Here is a 25607-nt window from a genome sequence, read left to right on the forward strand (position 1 = left end):
AAACATAATTTAGTATGATTTATAAGCTGTTTTCCTCATGGGGACCGACAAATGTGCCCACAAGGTCAAACATTTGGTTTTACTATCCTTATGGGGACATTTGGTCCCCACAAAGTGATAAATACACCACAAATTTGTTAAGAGATTAAATATCCATCCCTTTTCATAGTCAAGATCAGGTCATGAGTAAGTTTGCATTCTGCATCATTCTGTGTGTTCTATGATGCTTTTTATACATTGTTAAGAATTACAACCATTGGAGTTAGCATTACAAATCATCACAAACATTTTTCAACCAAGGGCTGCTTTTAGAGGGCCTCATGGACAATGCCCTGAATTAGTTTGGGAAGATGTTGTCTTTGATTCTTTTGAAAAATGTTCATTTTGTGACTGTAAATATCAGGCCACCCACTGATTTCAGCGACTGATATACTGCAGAAAAATAAGACAAAAATTAAGACCCAGTTAAAAGTAAGTCAAATAATTTAATTTAATCACATTTCACTGACTATATGAAGCCACAATAGAAGCATGGACAGTGGCAAGAATTAAAAACAGACAATAAAAACCAGTATCACCTTTAACAGGTTTGAATTGTCACACCTTGGCCTTTATTTTAATAGATTTTTTTCTGTCTAGCGCTGCTTAAAGCATAATGTGCTATTGGTAAGAATGACAAAGACAGGCCAAGTGTACACCATTTTTTACGCATGTATTTACATGTTTTTGGTCGTGTGGCAAGCTCTGTGGCAATTTGGATGTAACAATGAAATATCGGAGAAAAGTGTGAGGGAAGACAGAGGGAACAAAATGCAAATGTATGCCACACAATCTCATATCTGTACCATGTTGAAAAAAAAATCAAGTATTTTTAAGTGCAAGGAAAAGCCTTGATATAAAATTTGTATGTAACACATGGAGAACTCTCTCTATAAATATTAGTACATCAACATTTTACTTTGATTTGCATTTATACAGACATAGTTTATCATTGTGGAATTTTTAACATCGTTTTGCTTATATATATATATACACACACACACACACAGGTGACATATGGCAAGGACACATTTGGTTGTATCACAATAAGAAATGTTAGAAACCTTCAAGGTTCAGTTGTCCTTCAGGAGGATGTACTGTTCATTCCGGTCACAAATTCAACAGCAACAGTCTGCAATAGTCAATCCAATGAATCCAAATGGTTTAGTCCAACAACATTTTCACGACTGGTCCATGTTCATTTTGAAATTGGGCTCGGTGGGCTTCGCTCAGCTGTGTCGAATCTTTGCACCAAACAGGCAATGACTGAGGACAAGTCAATTCAGGACAAGTACATTTATTCAGATTCTGTCTGTCACAGCCCACATAATGTAACAAAACTGGTCATTGAGTGATTGTTTGTAGTAGACCGTCCTCAACACAAGCCTGAACCAAATGCTACCATGCACCACATCTCACTGGATCCAGATGGTGTTGGCTCTATCAGGTCGTCGTGGGTCTGCAGTCAGATCTCCAAAAGTGGAGAAGAACTGCTCCATCTCTTTTTGTAGCATTTCGTTTCTCTTCTCTGCATCTTCCTTGGCTCGCTCAGCGTTTCTCAGCTTGATCTCCACCATGGTGTATTTCTTCTTCTCCTGGTCCAACTCTTCATGGAGATTCGCCATCACTGTCTCCAACTCTAGATTACGATGTTCCAGACTACAGGGAAGATAGGGTAGGGGGAAATGTAAAGACTTTACATTACATTTACATTTATGCATTTGGCAGACGCTTTTATCCAAAGGACAATACAGGGACAATCCCCCCCGGAGCAACCTGGAGTTAAGTGCCTTGCTCAAGGACACAATGGTGGTGGCTGTGGGGATCGAACCAGCGACCTTCTGATTAACAGTTATGTGCTTTTAGCTTATGTGCTTTAGCCCAGTGATTAGTTCAGTGCGGGTTAGTTTGCCCAAAATGAATGGGGACTGGGGCTGTCAAGATTCAATTTAAACAAAAAAGTACTATAAAAGAGTATATAAATGACTCATGTGCTCTATTCCAAGTCTTCTCAAGATGCATCACAACATTCTTGACATCAGTGATGTCAAACCTCATTGGCAGGCCCAGATGGAAACTCAAAAAAAAATGTCATTATTGTTAAATGTCAACAGTGCTCATTATGATAAATAAAGTCACACAGAAAGAAAGACATGCAGTTTTGTAACAACATGAAGGAAAACATTTCTTTTGGAAAATGTTGCTTAAACGGTAATTTTACAACAACATTAAAACAAACATCTTCCATAGACAAGAAAGACAAAGGCAAACATTGGCACAAGTTGTCTTCAAGTATTTTCAAGTACTAAGAACAGTATGGTTGAATATGAATCTTACCTCTTGATTCTGGCCTCATATTCATTCTTCTGCTTGAGCATTTCCTGTTTGAGGCTGGCCACCAGGCTGTGCAGTGCACTGTGATTGGTCGGTCCATTGATTACAGCAAATGCCGTTTCACTGTTTTCACTACTGCTTGTTCCTCTGCTCCCCCGACCTCCTCCGTTACTGGTACTCTGCTCCTTGTCCTCTGGTACCAGTCCGTTGTCCTCCTGTACCGGCCCGTCCAACAACGGGTCCTCAAAATTGCTGCCAAAGAAGTCCTGCTCTGGACAAGTTGTTGTGGAAGAGCGACAAGAGGTGGAGTTCTCTGGCAGAGAGATCTCACAAGATGATGTGGACCAGGTGGCGCTGTCCACGCTCTGCTTGTCCTCACAGCTGCTGCTGAGACTGGGCTGCATCTGTTGTGTCTGCTGCTGGATATGGACGTTGTCGTATGTGGACAAGCGATTCTGCTGGTGCTCTGTGTCTCGTGCTTTCCCCTCACGCATTGCGACATGACCATTGGGCATCCAGAGTCCATTATGCCCATTTAGAGTCCCATTCGTCCCATCCGTGCTGGACACGCCCATTCGCACAACACCATTCAGAACCCCCATCTTGGTGCCCAAGCCTTTCATCGCACCTGCCCGTCGGGTCTGCAGGGTACACGTGTTGGGCAAAGTCTGGCTCTTCTCTTGATTGGCGTCGCCTGAGGAAGAAGATGATGAGCTGAAGGAGCCGTTAGTGACAATTCCACTGCCTTTACTGAACGCTGGGTTCTTTTTCACCGTAAGCGGCGGACTACGGGTTACCTCGAATCGTGGACCTATAAAACTATTACGAGGGCTTCCCAGGCGGGGAGAGCCATTGTCCAATGGCACCCGGCTGGGTGATTCGGGAGTGTCCCAGGTGCATTGTCGTATGCCAGCAGTGTTGTTGTTCTCTTTGTTTTGTTGTTGACAATTCATTGGTTGTTTTTGCAGCTCATTGTTGTTGTTATTGACCAATTCCAGAGTGCTAGTATGGTCCTCTTCGGGTGGGAAAAGAAAATCGTGCTGACCAATCAGAACGGCCATTAGCTGTTGGACCAGAACTGTGCCTGCAAACAACGCAAACAGATATTAAAGATGCCATTAATATACATTTTGGAGTTTTTTTGGCTTTTAGATCATGTCTGTTAGCTTTGAAGCCATCTATATGCTAGGAGACACCTTAACAAAATTAACCATTACACATTTAAAATTTACAGTCTTTCACTTCTGGTTAAATGGACCAAAAATATTGATACATTTTCTTGCACTACACAGATTTTTGTCCAATCTAATGCTCTCTAGAATGGGAATGCCCCTCCCCTTAATACCACTTGCAACTGACTAGAAAGAAGCAAATCATTAATCATTGATCATGACTGTAATGGAATGAAAGCCTACTGGCTATTAAAAAATGGGTCCAGCAGTTCGATGTTTCAATAGAAAATACATGAAAAGGAAAGAAAACTGTGCTTGTCAATCAATTCCATGAGGTGTTCCACTCAGTAGTGTGTGATATGGATAAAAACAGCATTTTCTTATTTTGCAACTTGGTCATGTAATTCCATCCAGAACACATTACATGTAAATCACTTTGTTACCTTGGGTGAATTCAAATCTTTGATAAAAAAGTGTAAGACTGAAGAGTGCAATTGCTATATATAAGCTTGAATCAGTAATTGTAGTCCATTGCTTTCATTATTGTGTCCTAATTTTGTCTAATGTCTGTTCGGTGTGCTTTCTTGGCCAGGTCTCCCTCGAAAAAGAGATTTAATCTCAAGGGACTTCTTGGTTAAATAAAGGTTAGTAAAAAAAGACCTACCTTCCATTATAGTCACTGGGTCCTCGACCTTTGGCCTCAATATATTTGGCCCGAAGACTGTCGCCAGATTTTGTACACTCATTTTATTGACCCCTGAGTATGACTGCACCTCATCCAAAAACCTGATGGATAGATGGATATTAAAATGCATAAATTACATTTCTTTAAAAGTGCATGTTGAAATATTTAAAATGCCCTCTGCTAAATCCAAATTCCATAGTATAAACTGAAAGTCAAAAATGAAGATTACATGAAAATGGCTTGTAAGGGTCGTTGTTATGACCAAAATCCTATGTAGTATGGTATAAGTAAATATATATTAAAGTAATAGCATAAATCATGATATCTTGTAGTTATTATGGCTGGATATAAAAAAAATGGTTTATATATTAAGAAACCATGCGGTAATGACAATTTTTGGATACTCCATTGATATAAATGCTTTACAAATGCTTTGAAAGGTACTTCATCTCAGTTGATTATTTTTCATTTTTAAACTTGATTATTGCAAACCAAATGAGGCGAACAGTACACATATGATGTATTGTATAATATAATACCAACCAGCCCTTGCAGCTTTAAAAAGTGCTTACTTGCATATGTATTTAAGCAAATTGTAGTTCACCAGTGGAAGACTTTCCACATGCCTTCTTAATTCCTTCCTTCCCTGTGTAGAGACAGAAAAATCAATTAATTAAATACACAGTTAGGATACAAAAACCTTCATGCATTTCTTATAACTGATTACCGTAATCAAATTTTAAACATCCTGGACTAATATGCATGACCATAAGATTATTGTATTAAAAATAAATTAAAAGTATTGAATTAAAAAACAATCTAACCTGCCCCATTGCCTTAAAAGTATTTAAAGTCTATTTGAACTATTCCTAATTGACTTTAAATATTCACATCACAATGTATTTAATTATTAGTATAATATTATTCTTAGCCTGGGTCAAAGGGTTTAACAATTCATGACATTCCAGCTTTAATGATGCAGCGCTACATCCCTTTCATGGTCGATTTGTTTTTCCCTGCAGGCTTACTCTGATGAAAATGGCTTTGCTGCAGCAGACGAGAAGGCTATTTTTCACAATACAAATGGATCGACTAAAGCCTTTTGCTTCATTTGATATGGTGCCATGATTCTTTGTGTCTGCCAATGTAGTCGTGTACTCACCCTAGGGATTTTCATAGGTACAAATCTCATTCAAAACATCTGGGCAGTAATTTAAAATTACCATGCACTTTGATTCTTTCCCCAAACAATTCAACAGCCACTAGCAGGATGTGCTTGTGATTTGTGAGGTAAAAGTTGAACTTGAAAGTCAGATTCTGTCCCTCAGGTTGGACCCAAGCTACTGTAGTAGTTCAGGCTCAGAAAAAGGAATGGAGGGATGTCAGATGAAAGAAAAGAAGAATTATAGGGGCATCATAAGGTGCTGAATCACATTATTTTCTGCCTGAAGGTATCAATCAAGCTAAATTTTACCCAAACTCAAACAAAAGAAATAGTGAGAGGTAACTCTCATTGAGAAAAAAAAACCATAGTACAAATAAGAAAAATAAAAGTAGCTGGTCCAATGAACACCGGCCATCAGTCAGTTGCATCAACAGGGAATTGAATAAAAGCAATAGCAGTAATCTTACTATGACAAGTGGCCATTTATGTGGCTACTGAGTGAATGTTGTCATCTAATAAATATTCATTAACAGAGCATATACAGTTTATAGTTTATAATGTATATTTATCAATACAATTTATCAATACAATGATGACTGCTTTGACTGAACGATTGTGCAAGTGCTAAGTGTACCATAGCTAGCGGCCACTTTCCTTGAGCGAATGTTACGTCACCTAATTAAATTCATGAGCCAACATAATAAGGTTTATTAAGGCCCTGGCCACCACCTTTTGTTTTGTTTTTTACATTATTCCTATGTCCATTTATCCTTGCCATAGTAAAGCTATATATATATATATATATATATATATATATATATAATTTTTCCCATCGCCACCAAAGTTTCACAAACTTTACCCCATAGCAAAATATGCTTAAAAATCTAGATTTTTATAATCAGTGGTTCCCTAAAAACACTTTCAAGGAGAAAAAAACAATACTTAATTACAAAATAAAAATCCCATTTGTTCTACATTAACAGAATCAACATGTTATAAGAGCACTTACTGCATCCTGGTCTTTGCTGAGGAGTTTGGTGCAGGCCAGAAACTCGTCGTATTTACAGAAATGAATGACGGGCTCAGGAAGCTCTCTCAAGTACAGCTTCAGCAAGGAGGCTACCGTGTGTACATCTGTATTACTGTAAGGATAAACCAGAAGAGTATCCATATTAATGAATATTAAAGATCAGTTCTACATCAAAACAGTAAACTAGAAGCATACAGTGTGAGAAACATTAAGAAAAGAAGTGATAAAAATAGCAGTGTTTAAAATTATAGAAAAATGATAGCAGTGTAGGATTAATGAATTCTACCCGGGCAGAATCAGTGGGATGGGTGGTAGGGATGTGCAAAATGACATAATTTCAAAATCGATTAATCGGTGGGTTATGTCAACAGTTAGTCGACTAGTTGGTCAATAAAGCGCTAAAATAGCAGACTGAATAATTTGAGAGACAGCTGTTGATGTGAATTGCAGTGTCGGGAATCATGGAAGTGCAGAGAAAGCTTATTTTAAATAAAAAAGTTGTCGAGCATCGAAGTGACACATTTTAAGGTAGTGTCCTGAGAGGACAATAGCCTAAAACAGGCGACTTAAACCAGCAAAATCTTAAACAGGTTATTTGTTGTACTCTAGAGAGAAGCATTTGATGTAATAACAATAGATAGATATCAAAGGGGCAGACATTTAAAAAAAAAAGGTGTATTCCAAATCTAATTCTCCATGAATATTGTATTTACATTTCTCAATGTTCCTGAGACAGAGAGAGATAAAGAAAAGAAACAATATGGAGAATCTGGACTAATCTGAACGTGATGGTTTGTGGAACATGATAACGATCCCTGTGGAAAAAAGAAGCCTAAGCTGGTTTTATATAAGGTAACTCTGATTAAATAAGGTGCTTTTTATATAAATATTTATATTGTGTATTAGAGACTGTATGTGTATTTGGAGTTAGGGTTAGATTAGGTTGTGGTTTAGGGTTAGGCTAAAGGGCATGCTATACCAGTCAAAAGATGGCTTCTCTCCACAGTCAAAAGCATCCTGGAGCTCTTTGACAAGGTTGGCCTGTCCAGGCAGACGGAAAAGCCCTTCCTCTCTTAATCCCCATCGCCGGATGAAGTCCACACACTGCTCCACCAGCATGGGTGCCATTTTGTTTCCATAGCGACGCTCGTATCGAACCGTCTCTTCCAACTTTTGACCAAAGATTCCTGGAAAAATATAGATAAAGTACAGCTTGAATGTAACATGAATATTCTGCTGATATATTACATTCCTGCCATTATACCAGATGTAAATTTCAGTGCTCAGGTAAATTAATTAAAAAATTCTGTTAATTACTTAATAAGCTTTGTATGGTCTAGCTCCAACTTGCTTAAGTGGACATCTGACACACTATAATCCATCGCGCTCATTACGATCGCAAAACTCTGGCTTGTTAACAATACCAAGAAAATCTAAATCCACAAAAGGAGGGAAATAATTTTCATATTTGGCTCCTAAACTATGGAATAGTCTTCCTAGCAATGTTCGGAACTCAGACACACTCTCTCAGTTTAAGTCTAGACTAAAAACGTATCTATTCAGCCAGACATACACTTAATTTATCCCACAATTCATAACTTTGCTGCTATAGTTAGGTCTGCCGGAACATATGCAGAGGTTACCAGAGCCTGCCAGATCCATGCCTGATGTTCGATTCCCAATGTGATGCTGAGTGATGATGACTAATTGCAGCATGTGCCAGCCAGATTTCACTTCAGTCTACTAAGGCTTCACAGAGGATGAATTGATGCAAACTCAAAGACATGGGATTCGTAATGAGCCACTGCCTAAAACCTCAGGATGGACTTTACCAAAATTACCTGCCATATAGCTTCCAGCTGGACTGCGATGCACCTCACTGAATGATACCTTAATCAATTGTGTCACTTGAGGGGAAAACACTATTGTAAACTACATAGAAAATGAATTAACCACTAACAAAAGCCTTGATCTGCCAAAATCAATGGACAATGCACCTACGTGTATTTCCTCAGTTAATATGCGATGACTTCAAGGACTTTAACACTAAAACTTATAGTTAATATAAAATTATTTTGTTTAATCATTGTCCCACAACACTTACTTAGTTTACTATTTTTAATCACTAACAGTTCTAAACATAAATAACTAATATTGGCATTATATTCATTATATTCTTTATAGCATAATTTTATGTACAGCTAAAGTGCTATACAAATAAATTTGACTTGACTTAATAAAACCCGTGTATTTACAATATTACAAAAGCATATCAACTGAAATGTAATTTAAAAAGTATTGAGGCATTTGACATACTGTTTAGAAACTTAAAAGTAACTTTAACTCAAGAAGAATGACAGAAATCCCCAATAAAGGTGAGAAAAGTGTAGCTAAAATCAGCATGTTTTACACTTTTCTTTCAGCCTAAATATTTCTGGAAACTTCACGCTCTCTGAGAAGAAAATCGCACACTCCCTTTCCTCCACTGGTGTTTTGTCTGCATCACTGGTGCTTAAAACAAGCGTGATTCGCATGTGGCATGCATATGAGTGGGGATTAGGGCAGACTTCCTAGAACTTTTGTATCGGTGGAGCTTTACGGGTCTGCGGATGCAGACATGAAGTACGAGATGGTACAAACTCAACTAAGCCCAGAAGACAGGAAGGGTTTTACCACTACTTCCTGCTTTAGCTTAAAAATATGGAGTCAGCAGCAGTGTTTCCTCTAATTTATGTTCTTACAGAGCAAAATGTATGTCTTTTGGGCAGACTCTTCTGTCACCTGAGCAAAAGCACTCACTGTACCAAACCTGTGACATGCAGTGCTCACTGTGCCATACTTAATGAAGAAAGACATTCTATAAAAATTTACAACTATCTAATACAGAACAGCTTCATAATGGTTTCACAGTTTTTTTGGCCCTGGCACAAAATGACCAGCTAACATAATTTCACTAATCATATCAGCAGCACCTGGGAAAGTGTGAAAGAGTGATTTCACCTGACTAGTACTCAATCATTCTGATTGGATTATAACAGCAGACTGATTACTATAAAAGGAGGGAAGAAGTGCTTCCAATGGCTACCTCCAAAGAAAGACATGCAGCCATCATCGCTTTGCATCGAAATGGCCTCACATGCAAGGAAATTGCTATAAAGAATATTGTACCTGAAAGAACCATTACCGGATCATCAAGAACTTCAAGGAGAGAGGTTCAACTGCAGTGAAGAATTCTTCAGGACATCCTTGTTGGTATGACTGCATCTGCATGCACAGTGAGGCGAAGACTTTTGGACAACTGCCTGGTGTCAAGAAGGGCAGCAAAGAAGCCACTACTCCAAGAAAAACATCAAGGACAGACTGAAAGTCTGCAGGAAATTGGATTGGACAGCAGAAGACTGGTGCAAAGTTATTTTCTCTGATGGAGCCCCCTTCCGACTTTTTGGGACATCTGGAAAATCAATTGTTCGGAGAAGAAACAGTGAATGCTACCATGAATACTGTGAATACCATGAATTTGGCCCAGAAGCTGATATCCAGCATGCCAGAATGAATTGCAGAGGTATGCAATTTGAAATTGCCCCCGAAATTGGATGACGACATCGGAGAGCGTCACAGCATGATGCTGATGACTCGTCTGGGTTGCCACCTTCGGTCTGTTCGCCCAGTCTGAGGCTGACGCGCAGATGTCCGCTATGCTTTCCCGGGTCGCCGCGAGCGCAAGTCTGGACTGGAAACCTCCACCCCCCCCCCCCCCCACCACCACGGCTACACGATCGGTTCCACGGGTCAGGGCGGCGCAAATAACCTTTTCCTGCACGGAACCGACCCCTCCGCTCTCACTACCCTGGATGGCGGGGCGGCCCACAGGTACACGGAGGACCTCAGGTGGAGAGAGGTGGTTGCGATCCACTTGTGTCCCGAGAACGCCGCCTGGTACTCCCCTCCAGAGCCTGTATAATGCCATCATCACTAACCTTTCCATCTCATACATTTGACGTCTTCTCTTTGGTTTTCTTGTCTCTTCTCTTGTCTTGTCATTATCTTACACATTTGAGGTTTTCTCGGTCTCTTATGTTTGGAGGTTTGGATTCAGAGGGGAGGAGACAGACTGCTCCATCCATCCATAGCTCAAACTTAGCCTGAACTCCAGAGCAGAGAGAGTACAACAGGGAGTACTCCAGAGCAGAGAGAGTACAACAGGGCCTGGAACCAACCCCCCCATTCTCCCAAGGTTAGCTTTCAAAAAGTTGCTAAGCTGATTAGCGGTGTAATCATCTGTTGTGGCTGTTCCCAGCCCTCTATACTCATTCCTGCAGTTCACATTGCCATGTTTTGTGGAAGTGCTTTCAAAAACAGCACTCCACACATAGCTCCACAATAGCTGTGGACAAATGACTCTCACCCAAGAAGGTTCTCTAGTTCATCGAAAATCACAAAAGATTAAAGGCAAAAGGATTTTTTTTTTATGTTCCTGAATAGAATATAAGGACCCCTTTGCATTCTTAATGAATATCCTTTGTATTATTAAGCCTTCAAGCAAGGATTAACACATGAATCAGACCTTTATAAATCAAACATGTACAGTGAACTTTACATTCTCATGAGCTCTGAGCAGCCTTAGCTCTCGCAGTTAAGTAGGAGATTAGACATTTTAAAAGCAGCAAATATGGGACTTTATTAAAGGTCCTGATTTGACTTCTCACAGTGAAGGCTCCTATAGAGATCATGGCTTGAGGCTCTGTTTAACTCATTTGTGTTGGTAGAATCTAGTCTTAACCTGCGACCCTGCATAGTACAAGCAGCTATAGAAGATAGATAGATGGATGGAATCTAGTCTTAGCCTTAGGTGGCTTCTTTTCGGTACAACTAGTTGTGGACTGACACTGCTATTCAACAATTTGTATCATACTAATATTTATTATTGTCTGTTGTTGTGGTATCAATTATTTCAGATATACCAGCCCCTGAACAGCATGTAAAAACAAACAGAAAAGAGGTTGGTAGCTTTACATCTAAGACAGACTTTTCCTGTCTAAGTGGGCAGTTTTAGGCCAGAAAAGGCTGCGAAATGGACCAGACTTTATGTCGATAGTCAAAAGTCCAACATGATCACACAGAAAATCAAGATGTTGCTTTCAAAAGTTTATGTACCCTGAAATCAACCCAATTTGGCGAATTACTGAGAAGTGCCATCCGTTTAACTGTGTTCACCTTTCCATCTAAAGCTACTAATACTATTGACTGCATAACTTACAATCATTTATGCTTTTGTCACAACTCTGTAGAGATTTCACCTGGAAACTGAAGCTCCCACATGCCCATATGTTCAACAACATTTACAGCTTCAGCCACTGGGGCAGTGATTCTAATTTCCATAAGCACTGACTGATTTCAGCAGCAAAACTTTCGACCTACTGCTGCTGAATTTACAGTGTGATCAGTCTGAAAAGTCTGGCTATGCAAAACTAGTAAAAACTTTAACCAAGGCTTGAAGTGCATTTACCTAGCAAGTGGTACTCTGAACCAGCCACAAAGATGCACAACAAGATATTTTGTCGGTCGCTTGTTTTTTGTTTTGTTTTTTAGCTCTGGCCACAAGTTAATATCATGGTTCCAAAATCCCATTCTATACAGCTGTATATTAAACAAGAAACGTGTTCTATTTGGCTGTGATTTTTATGTTATTTAGCTTTTTTTTGTATTATACTTTCAGTGGGGACAGAAGTGTTACTTGAAAAAATTGCTTGAAAATGGCCACGTCGTGCCTAGATAGGACGAGGTGTTAAAAGGAGACTCTTGCACTTGATCTTTTCCATTTTTGCAGTGCATATAGCTAGCATTATATTTGGATCCTATACAAAAAAAATTCCTTAATTGGTGAACTTTCAACTTTTATGCGATCTTATTCTCTTAGATGTATCAGCATCAAGTATTTTCTTGATCACACTGCTGCCTCAGAAACAAAGAGACAGTCAATACTCTATTAACCACAAAGAAAACACTTAAATGTCACAGTTGAAAAGCTGAGAAAGTCTTTGAAAGTTGGCTGAACACATTGATAAGAGATGCAAGCAGAATACAGAGTCAGCATTGTGTAAAAATTGACTTTTGAAGCAAAATCAACCTTTATCTGATAGGGTCCTAAAGTATGTCTGAAATCTAATGAAATATCAGCAGCTTGCAGCAGGATACACAAATGCAAATCAAATCTATGACTGAGATGTTAAAGGTCAAGGATATTTAAGTGTAGAGTACAACACATAAGCATGGCAACTGGGTGGCCTTGAAACACCATGGAATCCCTACAATGATTATATTGTACACTGTTTGACTCACTGACCTTTAACCCGTGGGATAAATCAGGTGACTGTGGGAGGGAACTTAACTTTCACAACCACAAATGTGAACAAAAGATGCATTCCTGAGGTATCGCAATTCTTTTGGCAACATATGCACACACACTGAGATATGAATGTCTTTGTGTTCCTGGTGTGGCGACACATTCATGAATGTCAACCAAAATTGTAACAACATCTCCTTTTGTCAAAACGCAGTGAACCAATTGAGTTCAATTGTAAAATTGACAAAAGTTGTAAAATTGGATTTAACATTACACAGAAAAGGATAGTAAGAGACTTTATCATACTAAAATCATGTTATATCACATTGTTTGTCTTGTGGCTATAATTTTGAAAAAGTGAGTATTTCAAAAATTTGCCCCATTCACTTACATTTTAAGAGTCTCACTGTAACCTAAATATTTGCACCTTTTTAAGAAAAGAAGGGACAAGTTGATATACATTTTTGTGGAATCAACATACCACAAAGGCTATCGAATGAGCTTAATTTGTGTTTAACCTGGAATAGTGATTTAATCACAGATAAGCAATAGTGAACACACAAACAACATTTCTACCATGTTTACAAGCAATTGCAAAAAGATAGCTCAAGTTAAGCCAAACCGAATGCTGAAAGTTGATGCAACTTGTCTAAGTACAAGCTGTATAACCAAGAACACCTTATGCTTGCCTCTCCAAGCCTAAATCTGTCTCTCACATGAGGCAGGGTTACATCTCCACTTTATTTTTGTGGATGAATGTTTATTTCTGACCACTCTGGCCAAACAATTAATTATTTAGATGGCCACACAAGAATGAGCCATTCTTACAGACTGGAGAGCAAACTTTAAACTGTTAAAACAACTTAATCACAACACTAGAAGTGTATAACCTAATGAGATAAGTGTGTTTGTGTGTGTGTGTGTGTGTGTGTGTGTGTGTGTGTGAGAGAGCGTGTATTTATCACTTTGTGGGGACCAAATGTCCCCATAAGGATAGTAAAACCCGAAATGTTTGACCTTGTGGGGACATTTTGTCGGTCCCCATGAGGAAAACAGCTTATAAATCATACTAAATTATGTTTTTTGAAAATGTAAAAATGCAGAAAGTTTTCTGTGAGGGTTAGGTTTAGGGGTAGGGTTAGGTTTAGGGGATAGAATATAATGTCTATGGAAAGTCCCCATAAAACATGGAAACCAAACTGTGTGTGTGTGTGTGTGTGTGTGTGTGTGTGTGTGTGTGTGTGTGTGTGTGTGTGTGAATAAATGAGTACACCTGCAAACACACCCACACGGCAATGAACAAGATCACTCATTTACACAGTGAGAGAGACAAGTGGATAACCAACAGCAATTACACAGCTCACAATGAGAGTTGATTAAAAAGGAAACTCAATACTGTGAGTTCAAGAGACAAAGTTTCTCTCCAGGATTCTGAACGTTATAATTTATTTTTAGAAAAGCAGCTTCTAAATTACATGATGGTATTTTGTCTAATTAAACTAACAGTCAATGAAGGACCACTTAAATCCGTGGTTCTTTGCATCATGTTAACACACACAATATAACCAAAATCTTACATCACGACAATAACAAATTTTATATCACGATAACGACGTATATCACGATTTAGTTGTTTTCTTCTTCTGGAAATCAATAAAAATTTGTTTATATATAAAATAACCATATTTTAATGTTTATTGTTGGAAAACCCAGTCAGTGATTTAAATATTGAATTAAATATACACTTTTTAAAATGTTCTTTATTTGGAAATGTATAATAAATGTATATAAACATGGATAAAATGTAAAAAAACAGACAAACAAAAACTTGAATGGTACCCATTCGTTTTGTGGTCAGTGCCACGTTTTTGAGAAGAACGAGGGATTGCGCTCTCTTGTCTCTGGAGTAGAAATATCAGGAAGCCTGTGGCACTCACATGCATTTGCGTGCTCCAGAGATAGCGTGCGACACTCACGTGAAACACTGGTGCACGTGTAAGATGAGAAGCACATTTAGCGGTTATAAAGTGCTGAATGCAAGATGAATGCAACTGTATTTGCTGAATTTCATTGACATTTTTAATGCCAGAAATAACTGTCTATGTCTCTTCAATTCTCCTGTGAAGCCCATTTTTTTTTTAGCATTGTTGTTAATTAGCATTGTTTACAGTTCTTTCCTGAACATGCATCTTATGAACATTTCCTTGTGTTTTTGCATAAGAAAGAAAGTCATATGGGTGAATAAATTATGGAAGGATTTCCCTATTTGGGTGAATTATTCCTTTAATGTTGACAGTAGAGGTTCAAACATTATTCAGCTTATGTGACTGTTTAGAGTGTGGCTCTGTAAAGCAGTATAATGTATAGCAATGCTTAAGTTGTGAGTGTGAACCAAAGTTAAACTGTGACCAACCTGTTTCTAACCATTAACCAAAGCTGACTTATTCTGTGACCTAATGATTGAACTCACCTCCTCCAAATGGAGCCCATATCACCCTGCGGATGCTCTTCACCCAATCCTCCATGTCATTCTGTGTACTGGCCATAAGTAGGTACGTCTCATGGTTGGCTGTCATCCGCTCCCTTTCGCCCCCTATATAGAGAACATTGAAATCACTGGTCAATTGATTGTTAAATGTAAAGGCCAAGTGTGTAATTTCTGTGCTGCAAGCATCACCAAAATAGAATTAAAAAATGATGACTGTTTTGAAACAGGTTTCCTGAACTTTCCCAATCTGCCTTGGGCTCATCAGCTTCAATTATGCAATTTTGTATTTTGCATTTAGAATCCTTCTATGTTCTGGTTTCTAAAAAAAAACTATTTTAATAACAAAAGTGTGAAATTGTAACTATAATATTTATCATTCATAAACCATCACTCAGAAAATTTCTCAAAGCTTCCTCCTTGTGCCACCAAACCTGTCCTACACAACAGCAATGACATATGGAGCTATTTACCCTCTCACACATTTCAACAAACCACCTATCAACAACCAATTAGGCCTCTGTCATTAAAGATGAGTGGCAGTACATGCCTTTGTGTTATAAACCTCTGATCTGTCATTAACCCTGAAGTCAGGGCTATCATTTCCTAAATGCAGGTGTGCTTACATCTGTGAGGGGAGCTGGGGCTACACAGACAAACAGTGCAGACCGTGGGTGTGCCTGTGGATGTGTGTAGCCTTCTGTAGTGATGTCACATATTTAGTCTGCTAGAGCAGGTGGAGGTGTCTGTCCTGTCTGTGAGAACAGCATGCACAGATTGTTTGGGGTATTTGAAAGAAATTTAAATGAGTACTTTCTTGGTAGGAAGTGTTAAAATAAAAGGTTCTTTAATGGTTCTTTAAAGAACCTTAGGCTAAGCAAAGAAGCCTGTATGGTTATTGAGTTGGCTCTCTGGTTCTTGGGAGATAAAACTTTTTCTGATGTTTCATTAACCTATAGGTTTTTCAGATCAGCGTAATGGTTTCAGATAGTTGTATGTTTTCTGTATATGCGCAGAAATGAAAAAAAAAAATTTCAGAACATATAATGCAGAAAACAACTCTTCGGGTGATTTAAAATTGGTGTTGTAATGTAGTTTGTCCAGCAGAGCATGCTCCGACTCCATTGTTTACAGAGCTGAGATGACGGTGGTTTTGCAGACGGTGCTGAGTTAAGTGGTGTCTTCACGGTAAGCTGCTAACTAGTTTGAGAAATATATACTGGAAAGTTAATAAACAATGACCCCATTATTTTCCCTTTTCAGTATAACGTTAACCCTGTCCCTGACAACCATGTCACTCATGTTCACATCTGTTTTCTATTAGCCAGCTATAGTTTGTCAGTTTGTCAGTAATGTTGCAGATTGTCCCGGAGAGGAGGGGGGGCATGTACATCATGATGTGGGCTCCCCGGTGTGAGGCAACGCAGGGAGGAGTGTAGCGCGGAGGAGGGCCGGGCCGGAATGACGCATGCCCGGACCCCAATCAGCCTGATGATGTTTTTGTTTAAGTTTATCATTAAACTATTATTTATTATCAAGCCGGTTCTTGCCTCCTCCTTTCCCGCAATCCCTTTACACTGTACTTTAGTACAATTTAGAGTGACTTGTACTTTGCTTGAATATTACCATGGCATTTTCTATTGCTTTATACTTCCACTCCACTACATTTCAGAGGGAAATATTGTACTTTTTCCACTGCATTTATTTTTTAACAGCTATAGTTACTAGTTCATTTTCAGATCAATATTTATACATAAAATATAGGATCAGTTAAAATGAACTGTTATTTCTAAATTAAAAAAATCTTAAAAATGCCCAGATTAAATAAAATGTTCTTTCCTCTATCACCTACAGATTTACAGACCTACAGATGGGCAGTAATGTGTTGGACTACTTCTCCAAAGATGGTGATGTAGTTGTCTACATTACCAGCAATGCAAAGATAAGCCAGTGATCTAGTAAATCCAGTCAAAAGATTACCACCAATTTGTGAGTGAGACCAGTTCAGAAATTGACTATATCGGCCACCATATTGGTAATCGGTGAATTCCCCCCCTCTAAAATCGGTACCAGTCACAAAAATCCCATATCGGTCAGGCTCTAGTTTCTGGAAACCGCCGCATAGATGTTCAGCACATTCGGAAGAACAAGGGTGAATCTCATGAAAACATGTCCAGGTCACATTTCACCTTTAAATCAAAATAAATTATATTTTGCATAAATATACAATAAAATACAATATACACCAGACACACAAGATCAGATCAAAACAGAATGCAAACATTTTGCACCCTTGCTTTCCTCCATATGGAGAGAGATGATTACCAGTCTTTAAAAGCCCAGTCTGACATGCCCTCTCAATGCAGTGAGCCAGAGTTAGAAGAGTTAATGGAGACATGATTAGCCTGAAAGTCTACATTATTCATAACATTCATTTGTGCAGTTCTGACACATATCCTCCAGGGACTCAAAGCGGTCTGATCATTGATTTCATTCGCAATGAGATCAGCTTGGCGGCCATTAAATATGTATTTATAGACTTTTGAGAATGTCGAGGTAGATGGAGTGACAACGACATTACATTGAATGCTCCACGGCAACCCGTCGCAACAGAGCACTGGATAACAATGTAATTCATAACAAATAAGTGCAAAGATAACAACTTATCAAAACTTTTTTGTCAGATTATACAAATTCAGAAGCTCAATCTGCTTCTGAGGTACTCCACCGCTACTGAATCTCCAGCGCTATGGCAAAAGATATACAAGTTTACCAGAGCTGTTACCTTGCAGGTTGAACTGAACATGATGATATAAAATGGCTATGTACTGCAAAATAACGACAAAAATTAAGTCTTTTTCTAGCCGTGCAAAATTGTAATTCTATAGAAAAAAAGTGCTACTCTTTATATATACAGCATTTATGCATTAATATATTTTGTTTTAAAACTAAAACCACGACACAAAAGTCAGCAAGACCCATTTTGAAATTTGCTCCTGTTTGTCACCATCCACACCTGTTTAACAAATGGAAAGGAAAGAAACAAAAGCAGGAATGCTGAGCTGCAGCCCACCACCTATTGCTGGAGATGAATGGAGGGTAAAATGACAGCAACCTCAGCCCAGACTAAAGTGTTTGTCATGGTATATGCACCGAACCACAAACACAGACAGGCATGCGTGTAGCAAAAAAGGGATAGAGAAAGAGACTACACTCAACAAACATAAACAAATATAAGAAGTGTGAACAGACTGTCTGAAGACCAAGAGAAGGCTAAATAAACCAGAAAGTTAATCTCTTTATCATATACTAGTGTCTGTCAACCAATTAACACTGTACTTATTTGAGAGAGACAGCGTACTTTTATGTCAAACAATGGTCTTCAGCCGTTTCTAGAACTTCAGAACTGATTTTGATAGTTGTCAGTATCTTGTTGTGCATGCAAATACACTCCTTGACACCATTTGGTTAAAAATAATAGCAGAAATGGCTAAGAAAATGGAATTTTTTGCCAATTTAATTTTTTTTTTTAAATGTTACTACAGGTAACACTTTTTCTTTTCTTTATTTCATGAGATTAGGCTGAACTACACTGCATTTCCTCCACACCAATGTCAGTATTTCTTCTTCAACCCCTTCGACTTTCTCTTCCATAATTTTATGGCACTAACCTGCACTCTTGTCCACTAAGAGACCTCTGATCCCACTCTTAATGGCCATAGATACTCTAATAGATTACTCTTCTCTCTAAACAAATTTAACGATCTATGACTGAACTCTCCTCTTCAAGCATATGCTCTCCCCTACACTCCATCACCTAGCTGTATAACGTTAAGCTTTTTCCCAGAGTGGCTCTTTAAACCCTCTCTGATTTTTCCCCAGGAGAATAAATCCATAGAGTTGACCCCTTTTAAGCTGTTCTAGGATCAGTCTTCACCCAACAGTAATTTTAAAGGAGTAGTTCATCCAAAAAGTCATTCCAAACCTGAATGCTTGTTTTTTTATGTGGATCACATACCGTATTTACACAACACTTTCCATACGACAGTTCCAGTGAAAATGCTGTCAGTCACCAAAAAATAAAATACAAATAAAAAATAAAATGCAACATTTTTTAAATAGGATGTTAATGCGAAGATTTTAAACAAATAGCAATTTAGATTTTGTGGTGTTTTTCAAACAAAGCAATATTAATTTAATGATTTTTTTGGAGCTTGACAGATGTTACTCTCTGAAACAATTGTACTTTTTAAGGTACATGGGCCATGGCTGGGGCGGTAACCTCAAGGGTACCTTTCATGAAATTCTATTAAAATGTGTGATTCGATTTGGGTACATAATAGTATTGTGTACTTTTCAAAGTTACATTACCTGCCTTAACACCCACTCATTTATATACCTATCATCACTACTATGCTTTCCATTACTATTATTATTCATATTAGTATTATTGTTTATATTATTATGACAGTAACTATTATGGTTATATGACTACTGTAAATGCATCTTTTCTTTGCTTTCTTCATTTATATGTGTATTTATGTGTATGCATATTTTTTTTAGATCTTCTTTTTATGTGCTGCCCATCAAAATCTGCCTGGCGGGTGTATGCATGTGTCCTGCAGGATTGAATGGTGGCAATCTGCAGGCTCTTGGTGTGGTGTATTGCTCACTTGGGGTTGGTGAGTGTTAGTGGCCTTTCGTGTGAGGATCCCTCAATTACCTTGAGTGACAGAGCTGGGACTTGACAATACATAACAAATGTAGAGGTGCACTAATATAGTCCCTCACATAGCCGATGGGATGCACTGGTGGGATGCACTAAGATTTGCAGAGAATGCTGGAAAACCAGGGATATTATAGTACTCTTTGGAGCAGAGGACAGTTCTTTACAGCTCGGGCTTGGGCGAGGACCCAGACATGAATATCGTGGAGGGTGGGGGCGGTCCCTGATTGCTTGGGGGCAGTGTGCCGTGTTGGGGGTCTGAGTCCCTTTAGACTGGATTGAATGGGTAGATTTGGCTGTTGTTTTGTCCAACAGGATGTACGTGGACATCTGTCTATTAGAGCTGCAGCTAAAATCTGTTGTTTGGGAGCATTATGGTTTTGCAGTAAACTACAGTAATACTGGGCAATATGTAGTGAACAGGACGAAGGCTGTGTGTCAGCTCGGTTTCACCAAAGTCGGTCTGTCACAGGAAGCAAATCTAATGATAACTAATTTGCGGTGACATCAACCACATGTGTCACTTGAGCTTAAGGAAGCAAAGCATTAACAGCCTCTGCAAGATAGTTTCGCCACGGCGTTCAAGCAGTCTCTCGCTACTGCAGATATGCGAACATACTCAGTCATCGAGAACACAGGATTTAAGCATTTGCCTAATGCTTGAGCCCCATTATAAAGTTCTTACAAGAACACATTCTAGCAATTTTGTAGTGCCCGCTCTATAAAAACAAGGACATGCTGTAATTGTCCAGCAGGGGATATTGTCTATGCTAAAAGATCCGCCCTCTCCTCTGATAATGTGGATATTCTGATTGTCCTGAAAAAAAAAACACTTGAAAATTGTGTGATAAGTACAAGTGGAGAGCTGAAAGGCAAAAGACACAGAAATCTGCACTGCTAATGTCGTAATTTTGTTACAATAATTGTAATTGCACTTCACAATAATAATTGTTGCCCATCAGCAACAATCATGCTACACACCGGTCCCGTATTAGGCTAATTATGCCTCCATGAGGGTTAAAGGCTGACTGCAGAGGATCGTGCGGGATAGAGAAATTGTTAACGGACATGTCCGTCATGTGTGTGTTTATGTTGTCTTTTAAGTTTCTCATTAAACTATTATTTATATTGAAAAGCCGGTTCTCGCCTCCTCCTTTCCATTGAATACCGTTACACTGGTGCCGAAACCCGGGAAGGAGGAGGGATACGCCGTAGTAGAGTTCTCACCACTAGCGTCCACCCCGGCCGACCGCGAGGGGAGAAGGGGCTCCTAACCGACCGCCTGGAGCGGTCAGGGCCGCTGCCAGGGGCGCAGGAGTCGCCTACCGGCCGCTGAAACGTGGCGGGGTTTAAGACCGCCGACCGCGAGCGGGGAGGGGCTTACTGGTGACCGCCTGGAGCTGGAGAACCGCTGCCAGGGGCGAGGGAGACCCCTTCTGTTCCCCGAGAAAGCGGCGGGGCGTTCCGTCCTTCAGGGGCTGGAGGACTGCCTCTGATCCGCCCGGTGAGGCACAGCTGTTGTCCGATAGAGGGTGGAGAAGTGGCCGAGGAACAAGCTGCGGCGTATCGGAGAACTGGGAAGTTTTTTTTTTTTAATCTCTCTCTCCCCTCTCTCTCTCTCTCTCACTGTCGCTCTGCGTTGGCCTTTACCCTCTTTTAAATTTTACAGTGTTTTTGGGGGGTACTACACTGTTACAGGAAGTAACAGTAGCATGTGCATGGCGCTCTCAGATCAGTTTACATGCATTGTGAAATCAAAGTAATGCAGGTTCCAGCAGCTACGTAGCTGCACGTAGCCATTTTCATTGCTTGTCAGCTGAATGGAAGCTAATGTGTAAACATGTATTCACCAAAATGTTTTTTTCAGGATTCACAGTTTGGTACCCCCTTCAACCGAACAATTCCAGTCATTGCATTTATAAAATGTAATATTTAAAAGTCTAGTTTTCCACCGTTAAAAGTTTCCTCTGAACTTGTATAGCAGAATACAGCCACTGTTTTTCTCTTATCTCTGCAGGTGTAAATGATTCTTGTTTTACAACCTGCCAATAATTGACTGGCAGTATTAAAATAGTCAGCATTTGACTGATACAAAAAAATACATACTGTACCTGATGTTTATTTAGCAATTTATTTTATCTTTATTTATTCTTTATTTTAATGGTCAGCATTTGACTGATACTAAACATAGAGTACTAATATTTTTTAAGCTATTTATTTTATTTTTATTTATTGTTTATTTCTAGAATTTGTTGACAATGTATAATAATCAGAATAATAATGATAATTCAGCATTATATTATAATATTAAACCTGACATGTCCCACAGTAATAATTTAGTATTATTAGTGCCTAACTGGTATATTGGTCAGCCGATATTATCGGCCGATATTAGCCTTTCACCGATATATTGGTATATCGGTCAATATTCTTTGATAAAAATATGTGTTTAAGAAAGCAGCCTTCTGGGTACCTTTGCATAGTCATGGTGCAAAATTGGTGAACAATCCACATAGAAATGTTTTCATTCCAGTTCAAAGATTAAATATATCAGCCACCATATCGGTAATTGATGAATTTTACCCTCTAAAATTGGTATCGGTCTCAAAAATCCCATATTGGTCGGGCTCTAAGTACTATGCAATGTTCAACTGGGGTTTCAAAAATAAGTCAGTGAAGTAGCTTTGGAAGGTAAAGGTAAATAATGCTTTTTATTAAGCTACTATGTATCGTTGTGTATGAAATATAAAGTGCATATCAATGAAAATTATTGAATTTCATTCTCCCTTGTGTTTATTTAATAAAAAACGAATTATTCGATTTTTATTTCAAGTCTTTAAAATATTTAATCTACTTGGCTACAATGGCTGTTTGGATGAAATGATGCTTCCTCTGAAAAAAACAAAAACAACAACAACACTTTTGAGCCATTTAAGAGCAAATACATAATTATCGAGAAAATCGTCAATAGGCTGAAAAATATCAAGATACAATTTTTTAAGACAAATCGCCCAGCCCTAAAAGCAGCTTTACAGAAAATCATGCATTAACAGAAAATGAAACTGTAATATCTATAAAGACTTAGAATCATCAATGTGTAGTTTGATTAAATATGATTGTAAATTGTGTATAAAAACTAATAATGAATTAATAATTGTATTTAGAACCCATGCTATTTTTGTCTCTTTAAGGGTGCAAAACACATACAAATATGTATCCAAAACAAGGGTACCACCCCACTGATGGCCGTTGTACCTAAAAACATACAGTTTAGTGGGGTTTTTTCTTTCTGAGAGTTAACTGTCATTGTATGGAAAAAGCTGTAAAAGATTCCTCAGAAATTTCTACTTTTGTGTTCCACATTTAAAATGCAGCTAACTGGTATGGAATGACATGCAGGTGAGTAAATATTGACATAATTGTCATTTTGGGTGCACTATATCTTTAACCGCAAAAGAGAGGCAGTTTTAGTTGTCTCAGATCAGTGTTGGAAGGTAATGAACAGTCAGACCCAACACAGGCTGCGTCCATCTATCTGCGCTCTGGATTGGCTCTCTATCTCCCAGCGGGTGACAAGCTCTCAAGGTCCATAATGAGTCCAGCTTTTCACAAGCCAACTGCCATTGATCCTGGTGCCAGTTCACACACACAGGGTGCTAACGAGAGCCCTTTGTGCCTGCTGAGTAGTCAACAATCATCCATATTTTTGACCAGGGCACAGTTGGGCCAGTGAATGAACGAGAACAGAACTTGCCAAAGACATTGATGGTGACAGACAGATCTACTGCAATGACCTTCAATAAATACGGCTAATATGCTAATGCACATGCCAATTACATTGTAATAACAAAGTTTTTACTTAACACTGCTGATTAATGCTTTTCCAGACACCCAGCTTGTGCATCGAAAAGTGTTCAGTTGAAAAATGAATTTGAAATATGAACTAGATTTGCATTTCTTTAAAGGGAAAGTTCACCCAAAAATGAAAAATTCTCTCATCATTTACTCACCCTCGTGCCATCCCAGATGTGTGTGACTTTCTTTCTTCTGCTGAACACAAATTAAGATTTTTATAAGAATATTTCAGCTCTGTAGGTCCATAAAATGCAAGTGAATGGTGACCAAAATTTGGAAGCTCCAAAAGCACATAAAGGCAGCATAAAAGTAATACTTATCTTCTGCAGCGATATGATAGGTGTGGTAAGGCTTAATGCTAAGGTCCATAATTCAGTTAAGGACATACTTATTAATATTATGCCCTTACCCAAACCCCTTATCTAAACTTAACCAATCAGTAGAGTGTGTAAACGTGATAGGAAGCGATGTGTGTGCCAGAAGCAAGTAATTGTTGCCTATTAGATAGAAACAGTGTCCATTGACGTCAATGGCTGTAGTGAAATTCTTCAAGAACTCAAACGAGTGCAGTCACACGATATCATACGAATTAGCCAAATTTAGAAAAGAAGTACGAATCCTGCCGATTTTGCCGTGAGAGTGTGTTGGAAACACACATTTTACATTCTGAACAGATACTGCCTGAATTCAGCAGAATGAGTAATATAGAGAAACTCTCATATGTTCTTGGTGCGAAAGCTGAATGTATAGATTAAGCAACAAAGTATGTGTTCTCCTGTCATGATCTGAGGGAGAAAGGGTGACATCTCACTAAATACTAAAAGTGTCAGTTTAATTTACTGTTACTCATTGCTCTCTGTATTTACTTCTCTCTGCAATTTGCGCCCTTTAGTTGTATGTATGTTGTTTTAATATGTAATACATTATTATTATTATTATTATTATTTTATTACTACTATTACAGAATGCTTTGGCAACATTGTACATTATATGCAGTCATGCCAATAAAGCTCATTAGATAGAGAGAGAGAGAGAGAGAGAGAGAGAGAGAGAGAGAGAGAAAGAATGAACTGTATGCACCGACACGCACACGCATTCCTCTTGAGCTCAGTGTTTATCAACGCGCGTGCAGACGGTTTGGCTCCGCGCGCGTTACTCCTATGGGACTCACATCCAGAACAATCAGTCACATTCGCAAACTTGAACCCATACCAAACCACTGGGAAAACACACACATTTTAAAGACATACATTATTTAAATTCATTATCTCTCTTTTCAGAAGCTGTCAATATTATATTACACTGACATAAATCTAGACACAGAACAACGACCTAACGCATCACAGGATACGAATTGGCGTCAAACAGACGCCAATATCTCGGTGCATGTTGCAATCGGCGCGTCACGTTGCAATCGGCGTGTCAAGTAAAAATAGTTCAACATGTAAAAACGCGTCTCGAGGCCCCTGTGTTTTAAAATGCAAGAACGCGTCGAATGTTAACTCCTCTTATGCATACATATCAATCTCATACGTCCGACAGACGGACATCTTTGAAGTTTGCGTCGCTTCTGGCGCCACGAGCGTCGCGTTGTCAACTTGTAAAAACGCGTCAAGAACACTGCGTCCCTTTAAGCGGTTTCAAAACGAAAGAACGGGCCCTGTGCGAACTCCCCTTGAGCATATTTACAACTTAAATGTCAAAATCTACGCTTTAAGACCATAAATCCAGTCAACATGCCATTCACACTGGACTAACTGGTACAAAGTCTCC

General features: G+C 38.8%; 1 protein-coding gene across 5 annotated transcripts in view; it reads right to left on the reverse strand.

The window, feature by feature from the left end:
• Positions 1–355: 355 nt before the first annotated feature.
• The window catches only part of LOC127624808 (rho GTPase-activating protein 24-like), a 123059-nt gene continuing 97807 nt past the window's right edge, over positions 356–25607 (reverse strand). For 2 of the 5 annotated variants that reach the window (XM_052099741.1, XM_052099740.1), the window contains exons 2-8: positions 15239–15361; positions 7405–7612; positions 6405–6537; positions 4803–4876; positions 4210–4331; positions 2377–3457; positions 357–1698 (exon numbers count right to left, since the gene is read on the reverse strand). In XM_052099741.1, the coding sequence (XP_051955701.1) occupies positions 1455–1698; positions 2377–3457; positions 4210–4331; positions 4803–4876; positions 6405–6537; positions 7405–7612; positions 15239–15361 (1985 nt within the window). In that variant the 3' untranslated portion in view covers positions 357–1454. Of the gene's footprint in view, positions 1699–2376; positions 3458–4209; positions 4332–4802; positions 4877–6404; positions 6538–7404; positions 7613–15238; positions 15362–23989; positions 24073–25607 lie in introns of those variants that run through there. The other 3 variants (XM_052099743.1, XM_052099739.1, XM_052099742.1) reach the window with 3 other exon arrangements.

The sequence above is a fragment of the Xyrauchen texanus genome, chromosome 31 (genome assembly GCF_025860055.1).
Source record: "Xyrauchen texanus isolate HMW12.3.18 chromosome 31, RBS_HiC_50CHRs, whole genome shotgun sequence".
Taxonomy (NCBI): domain Eukaryota; kingdom Metazoa; phylum Chordata; class Actinopteri; order Cypriniformes; family Catostomidae; genus Xyrauchen; species Xyrauchen texanus.